This window comes from Tupaia chinensis, unplaced genomic scaffold (assembly GCF_000334495.1).
Source record: "Tupaia chinensis unplaced genomic scaffold, TupChi_1.0 Scaffold144089_1, whole genome shotgun sequence".
Taxonomy (NCBI): domain Eukaryota; kingdom Metazoa; phylum Chordata; class Mammalia; order Scandentia; family Tupaiidae; genus Tupaia; species Tupaia belangeri.
This window is the reverse complement of record NW_006203943.1, coordinates 368,174-376,307: the sequence shown is the minus strand read 5'-3', so window position 1 is coordinate 376,307 and position 8,134 is coordinate 368,174. Positions and strand designations below refer to the sequence as shown.

The following is an 8,134-nucleotide window of genomic DNA, read 5'->3' as shown; positions in this document are numbered from 1 at the left end:
TATATATATCAATAGTTTTCCTACAATCTGAAGTAGAGGGTTTAAACAGCTTAAATACTGCACAAAATTGCTTTTAATAGTCACCATGATTATATTACATGATTCAGGATATAACCAGTGGATTACAGCAATGGTTCTAGTACTTCAGGTGACCAGTGTGTATAGGAATTTTTTTTTGCTTTTTTTTAATGAACCAAGGTCTGGGCTTTTGTGTGTTTTTTGGTTGATTGTTTATTTGGGGGAGGGTATGCAACTAAAGAGTGTTTTACAGCTGCACAACATAAACACATAGATATGCAAACACACATGCAGATACACACACAATCCCTGGCAGGGGTAGGGTGGGGCTTGTGAGCTCTGAGTTCATCCATGAGCCTCTTGCATCAAGCAATTATGTTTTTAGGAGCATAAGTGCATTGTTTCTTATGCATTCATTGATGAATAGAAGCTCATATTTGATTAAAAGTATATATATATTATTATTATTAACATCAAAGAAAGACAAGGATTGCAACTCCAGTGTACAGTTCCAAGACTATACTTGTGACATTTTAAAAAAAATGTTTTTTTTTATTTAGAAAAGATGGCAAAGGACATGTTTACTCAGTTTAGTAGGTATTAGGTTTTTTTTTTTTCAAATCCTTCTGTTCTGAAATGACTATACAGTTTGCAGTTGTTTACAAAATATAAGTCATTCATCGGTGTGAAATAGTTTTTATTTCCTTTCTATATTTCCTCATATTGGGAAAAAATACATTTGGTCTCCAAGCAAAATATAGCCCATTTTGCTGAGTTATTTGTGAGTTCTTATAAATTGTGTTTAATATCGCCAGAACAGAGGTGTGGAATAGTTGCAAGATTAGCAATGCGCATGTAATATAGAGTGGCTTCTCGGGTCATTGCAGTGTGTTTGGTGTACTAACTATCATGATTTTATCTTATCCTTGTTTAATCACCACACAGAAAGTGAGCCTTCCCCTGTATTGTTCCATTCATATTCCTCTGTATTCATTCAGAAGTCTGACACTTCCTTTGCCTCACAGATTAAAGCAGCAGTGTGGGAGCTTTTGATGATGTGCAAAACAGCTTTCTTAGTCTAAGCTCCTTAGGCTATGCTAACCACTCAAGGATTCATTTGCCCTAAAATTAACCAGAAACTCGGTCTTGCTTTCCTTCCTGACAAGTTTTTAAATTGCTTAAAAGCTTAACGGTTTTCTGGTGGTTTTTTTGTTTGTTTGATTTGGTTTTGGTTTTTCGGTCTCTTATTTTTAATGTTGATCAGAAGGGACAAGGAAATATGGAAACAAAAAAAAAAAGGAAAGAAAATATATAAAACAATGAAAAACACAGAATTGTGCTTGTTCTTTCTGTGATTATCAATAGGTGTTAAGTTGTGATGTTGATCCTTCAGTTATGTGGCTTATCTATCATTCCATTACATATTATTTTCTTCCTTATGGGAAAAGCAATGTTTATTATCACAGGTGACAAAACACAGAAGGGAGAAACAAGCAAGGAGGTTACATTGAATTGCCGTAAGTGGGTTTCATATTTGCTCTTTTGCATTTGTTCCCAAACCAGAAACCTGTAAACTGAGTGAGTGACAGAACAAATTGCCCTTCGGGTGCACATCGCTGAGATGGGCCAGGGAGAACAGGTGTTGAGCCAATGAAAAGATAAACATTAAGTCACTTTTGCTAATATGTAGCTAGATAACTAAAGAAGGACTTTTGAAATACCTGTGCACTACTGTTCAAATATTTACTACTTAAATCTGAGGAGGAAAAAATTTTGGTCAACTAATGTAGAATTCCTTGTTCTTTTCCATCTTTAATAGTGTCTCAAAGACCCAAGAGAAGGGATTAGTTTATCTAAGAAAGAAATATGAGTTTTGTTTATGGAGTTTCAGGTATACTTAATGTGGGCTTAATTAAGCAAAAACAATTTAGCAGCCTTGTGTTTGGCAAAACATTCTTTTATGTTTCATGACTGTTTATTTTAGGAGATGACTTGCCAGGCGGGCAGATTAGAATGTTTACTACGATGGTCTTTCATCCCTCGCTGCGTCTGTTAGCCGTTACCCATGCCGCAGTGGGTGTGGGGAGGTTATTAAACGTGAGCATGGTGATTTACAGAGGAAAAGGAAGTTAAGAGTTAAGCAGATATTGAGTGTACCGATATCCTTCCAAATATTTGAACCTGCATTGCTGAATACTTTTTTCTTATTTAGCATTATTATTTGCACATCTATGAATTTTAGAGGATCTTTAAAAAGCACAGCACAGTGACCCTCTTCGAAAAAAAAGAGAAACTTACTGGAGGATTTACACAGAAGCTTATAAAGATGTTGCTATTGACTTTTATATTACATTATCTATATTTGACAGGTTGTGTGGGTAAGTTTTTGTTGCTTTCTGTCTGATATGAAGAGACCTCTTTTATCAGTATGACCAGTAGAACTGAAAATATTTATTCATTTGTGTTTATGACTCAAGTAGTAATTTGGTCATTTTCCTCCCTAAAGGTAGGAGAGTTAATGAGAAACATAGATTAGGATCTATGATCTATTCTGAGATTAAAATAAGGTGCCCAACACAAAGTTTATGGCGAAATAGACTGAACTAGTAATTGTACTTCTCTGGGGGAAAGTGCTGAATGAGACTTGCCAACTTTTAATAGATTTTAGATGATTTTAAATAATCATATTCTCCACCATGTAAGCATCATGATAGAATGTCATTGTTGTGACATTTAACAATTAGTCTACTACTTACACAGTTTGTTAAACTTACTTTAGAATATCTATAGTTCGTGTAAAGAAAATCCCAGGGTCATTTGGGATAGTTCTCTTGTTTATATGTGAAAATTGTTATTTGTAAAAGGAAAACAGCTCTCAGTACCCTATTTTGATTATACTCTCTGTAGAAATTCTGAAACAGCGGAATTATCATAGCCTCCGAGAACAAGCTGTCAGTCTGGCTTGTCGTGGCATTTCTTGAGCAGAATCATCCCACGTGGGGACACATTCAAAGCTAGTCACTGGAGTTAAATCAGTCTGCAGTGCCTTCAGGGCACTTGGAAACTGTACCTCGTTTTTCACATGGCAAACCCTCAAGGGTAGAGCCCTGAGATTCTGAGAAACATAAGGTCTGCTTTATTTAATTTCCTCTCATTTACCAAGAGTCACAATCTATTTTCGTAAATAAATTCAGGAAATTGGTAAAACACTTGACTCCATCCGTTGCATATCAGACATTAACATGATTGTCACGTTTTTCCTGGCCCTGGTGCTCACAGCCTCCCTTACATGCCGGCAACTAGCTTAGGACTTGGGACGTCCCTGGTAATGGATGTTCATGAGCTTAAAATACTTAAACAAACAAAACAGCACATGAGTTTTAGAGCGAAGTGCACTTCCTCTACTTTGTTAGTAAAGACTTCTAACTTTCCAGATTTTCTGTATTGATTCTGGCATTCTTTTCAAATAATCTTTTTCACTTTTTACTCATGACTACCTTGATCTCTGAGATAGAATAAAAGAGTCAATTATCCATTCAAGATACCAGCAACCATCTCTCTCCAGCTCCGATTCTTTTTCCCTTTCTTTCTTTCTTTTTGGCTGTTAAAACCCAGCTGTCTAAATAGCTTTCATTGCTCACAAAGTACAACGAATTTTTTCCTACCTTCATCAGCCACTGAGTGTTGTTCTCCATGATGTTCTCCAGCACTTGCAGCCTCTGCACCGAGTCATCGTAATCTAGTGGTGCATCCCTCTGCACGGCATTGGACACGTAGGAGCTGGAGGAAGAGCGACAGTTGTCCATCTCTGGCAGGAGGAAAGTGTAGCTGCAGGATCCGTGCTGGACCTGATACTGCTTTTTTCCTATGCTGTCCATGCTTTTCCGAAAGTTGGTGTAGGCTGCGGCCAAGACAAGATCACAGCTCAAAGTAAAGAAAACAATCTGCCACATTCTTCCTTTCTTTGGGTAATAAACCACTAGTTTAGCAAACTTCAAGGCACGTGTGAGTCCAGAGTCTTAAGCTACTGTCTGAAACACAGAGCTATTCTGGCATAGCTGAGTCCATCAATGAAAGTCTTCTTTTTTCTCCTATCTCAGTAGCAAACTTGGTTTTTAATGCTGTCTTCTCTCTCCGGGCACGCAGTACACTGTCAGATTGCAGTGGGAAGAATAATCCTGCTCACTTGGGAGGGCTGTGTTAGCTTTACAGAGCAGCTTTCTTGCTTCTTTGTTTCTCTTTCCCCAGATCCTACAGTGTCAGTATCCGAATCAATCACTTTCCTTTCCTTATATGATAAGTTGATAAGAGCAGCCAGACATGTGTAGTTAGCTGCTCCGCCCTCCTGGCTTACCCGTTATCTTCCTGTAGGGGGGTCACTAGCCAGGCAACAGGAAAAATCAGAGCATAATGCTTGCTGTCCAACCGGGACTGTATACTGCAGAAACCCTCTGGGAAAAACTCATCAGTTACAGGACCCCTGGGCATTTCCTAGGCACCACCCTAATTAAGTATTTCCTAGAGAGAGCCGTTGGGCTCTTTTGTCTGAAACTGATTTCACAGTGCTAAGCTGGCAAAATATCTGAGGTAATAACTTTAATTTTAAAGTACAATGAAAGTTCCTGTTTTTTCCTTGAGGAATAAAAATACTACAAATATGTCAGGACTTCGGTTTATTTTTGTTATTACAAATAAAGAAGTTTGGCTCTTGTAAATTCTCTGCCTTTCCATAGAGAAAATAGTTTCATTGGGATCATTTAATTTTTGACCCATTAGTTAAGTTAGAATTTTCATTTTAAAACAGTTTGATAGAAAGATCTTGCTTCAATGAATCATGTTGGAAAGATCAGTTTCAGAGCTCGTACTTTTATTTCTTTTAAACAAAATATCCACCTCCGTATTCCAAATAAAATATATTGAACCAATTAATAGTTTATGAAATTGCAATAGAGAAATAGGAATTTAAGTCAGAAGATATTGAGAAAGGCATACATAAACTTCTTTATTATGTTGACATTTGCTCATATCTCATCATTTTGTAAAATATTATCTATTAAATTAGACCCACTTTGTGTTGGACTCAGGCAAATTACTTCCCCTTTTTAATCAAACTCTAATGCCCTTATCTGTAAAATTCAAGGGTTGTACTAACTTCCAAGATTGTTCTGTTTCAAGTCTATAGCTCTTTAAGTCCTGCAAGTTAGTTTCTTTTAAAACCAGAACCTGATACTTGAGGGATTAACCATATACTGACTTACTAGCCCAGATATACATAGGGGAAAAGCTCTCGAGCCTTTGCTATGATCTGTTTATATTTCAGTGTACAAGATTGATTATTCCCAGTGAGTGGTAAAATATCTGCTACTCTGACTTAATGGACCTCATCTACCCATGAAAGTCAAGTATGGGTCTGTATTACACAGGTCCAATTTTCAGAGGATTGAAGAATCATTATTTTAATTCACAGGTGGATGTGTAATTTGTACAGTGAATTTTGTTTTCCTGGAGGCAGTCTTCAAGAGTCCCAGTTCAACTTTTAAAAACTCCCATCCAGCTATTAGACTGACTCTTAAGTTATCTGTTGAGCTGAGATTCTTAACTTGAGATACATGGACAGGATTCTGGAGTCCATGAGCTTAGATAGAGAAAGAAAAAAGGTATTTTATATCTTTCTTTTTTCACTAGGTTCTAACTGAAATACGGCCTTCCTTTTATCTATGAACAGTTCATAATAGTTGTCCATTTCTATTACTTTCTCATCAATAGAATTCATGAATATTTTTATTATAACTATCTCAAGCTTTCACTTATCTCAGCGTTACATTGTCTAAACCTGTCCTAGAATCTTATTAAATATTTGAATAAAGGCACAGGGGGTCATCTTCTGAGAAGGGGTTGTAGACTTCACCAGACTACTAATAGGTCTATAGCACAGAAAAAGAAAAACTAGAACTCTTGCTTGCAAAGGGTCATGTTAGTAGAAGAGAAAGTTTATTCCACCGAGATTCCGGTACACAATTTTCACTAAGAGATCAAATTAAGGAAGATAATACCCATTCAGACAGTGAACCAGAGAGGAAGGCATATGGGTCTTGGGGATGACACCTGTATTGCAATCCTCATTCTTGGTGTCCTCATGCAACAGCTTAACTTCACTGAGCATTAGTTTACTTATAAAATGGATGTTATTCATTATCAGTGGACTTTTTAGTAGTAAGGTCATATGTAGTGGTAGGGGCTAGTGGGTGACATGGTGGTTAACGCACTGGATTCCCATATAGCCAACCACAGTTCAAGTACCGGACCTGGCGGCTTGAAAATTACGCAGGGTGCGTGTGCACATCAGCCCAAAATCCTGAGAGGAAAATGAAGAGAAAGAATTGTAGCATGACTATCCCCCTGGGGAGTTATTTCTCACTTTCACTCTCTCTGACAAGTGTATATGCCCTATAGCAAAAACCTTTTAAAAAATTTAAAAGATGATGTATAATAGTGTGATATTTAAGGCTACTAGTTCTTTATGGGCACTTTCCATTAAATGGAAATCAGTTTTTCCTTCATCAAATAGTAGAACTATGTTATTCTGTGATTAAATATGAAGCAGAGGCATAGATGCACATTTTTTCTTCTATTTTTTTAAAACTTTATTTTATACATTTCATCACTGTGTATCACTACAGCTTTTTCTCCTACTTTTATCTACTTCTCTACCTTTATTAAGACATAAAGTCTTAATACTGTTTTTGTGGCTTTAAAAATCATGCAGTTGTCTTTCAGGGAAATATAATGGTGTTAAAAAGGAGAAACAGGAAGAGGATATACTACAGTGTTTAATCTTGTCCACCAGTTTTTAATCAGACACACTACTGAGTCCATAGGCTACAAATTAATACAAGTGGGTTTCTGATCTGAAAAAGCTAATGATATATTGAGGGAGAGAGACCCATAAACATAGGAGGAAGATGATTTTGCTTCTGGGAGGAATGCCAGTCCCTCATACAGTTGACTAGGCACAGTTAATCTAATCCCCTCAAGACCAAACGTGGAAGGAACAAGTCTTTGTAAATTCCAAAATCGAAATTGTTAAAACTGGAGAGTTAAGAAAGTTCTAGTCAGACCAGAAGTCAGCAAAAGTTCCACAAGTAAATATTTTAGGCTCATTGAGCCATGCAATCTTTGTTGCAAGTGCTCAAAGATGCTGCCATAATGCAGAAGCAGCCTCTAGAGGCCCAGTGCCTGGGAGGACACCACTGTGCAATGGCTGAGGCCACACAAGGGCCCAAATTTGGTTCCTGGGCCAACCTAAACAGGCCAGGCACATCTGTGGTCCTACCTGACTGTGAGGCTGGGCAAGTAGGGATTGTAATATAATGAGACCTTGTCAGAAATACCTGTTTCAGCCAAACCTGGTGGCACAGTCATTAACAAACCAAATTATCATTCTGGAAGCCATATGACCAAGCACAGATTTGGATCCCAAGGTCAGTCTGAAACACACTGGGCACATGCATGTGTCCAGGATCCTAACAAGCCAGAGGGCTGGAGAAAGGAGTGGTGACCTGTAGAGGCTTCTGGGTTCTTCTCTGAGTCTCTCTCTCTCTCTCCCTCTTCTCATACACAAACACACTTTTTTTAAAAGAATTATTTTATTTAACTTTATTTGTTTATTTATTTATTTATTATTTAAATTTGACCAGAGAGGGACAGAGTGAGATAGAAAGAGAAAGTGAGAAAGCAAGCTACCAGGTCCAGGGCTCGAACCATGGTTGGCCATGTGGGAGTCCAGCACCCTTAGCTACCATGCCACCTTCTGGCCCCCAGTTCAACTTTTAAAAACTCCCATCCAGCTATTAGACTGACTCTTAAGTTATCTGTTGAGCTGAGATTCTTAACTTGAGATACATGGACAGGATTCTGGAGTCCATGAGCTTAGATAGAGAAAGAAAAAAGGTATTTTATATCTTTCTTTTTTCACTAGGTTCTAACTGAAATACGGCCTTCCTTTTATCTATGAACAGTTCATAATAGTTGTCCATTTCTATTACTTTCTCATCAATAGAATTCATGAATATTTTTATTATAACTATCTCAAGCTTTCACTTATCTCAGCGTTACA

The 8,134-nt window shown here is 37.4% G+C and overlaps 1 protein-coding gene across 1 annotated transcript in view; it reads right to left on the bottom strand.

Moving 5' to 3' along the window:
- ANGPT2 (angiopoietin 2) overlaps positions 1-4,470 on the bottom strand; it is a gene marked incomplete at its 3' end in the record, with an annotated part of 57,526 nt that extends 53,056 nt beyond the window's left edge. The window contains exon 1 of the mRNA XM_006165920.2: positions 3,684-4,470. Coding sequence (XP_006165982.1) covers positions 3,684-3,971 — 288 coding nt within the window. The remainder of the gene's footprint in view (positions 1-3,683) is intronic.
- Between the last annotated feature and the right edge of the window lie 3,664 nt (positions 4,471-8,134).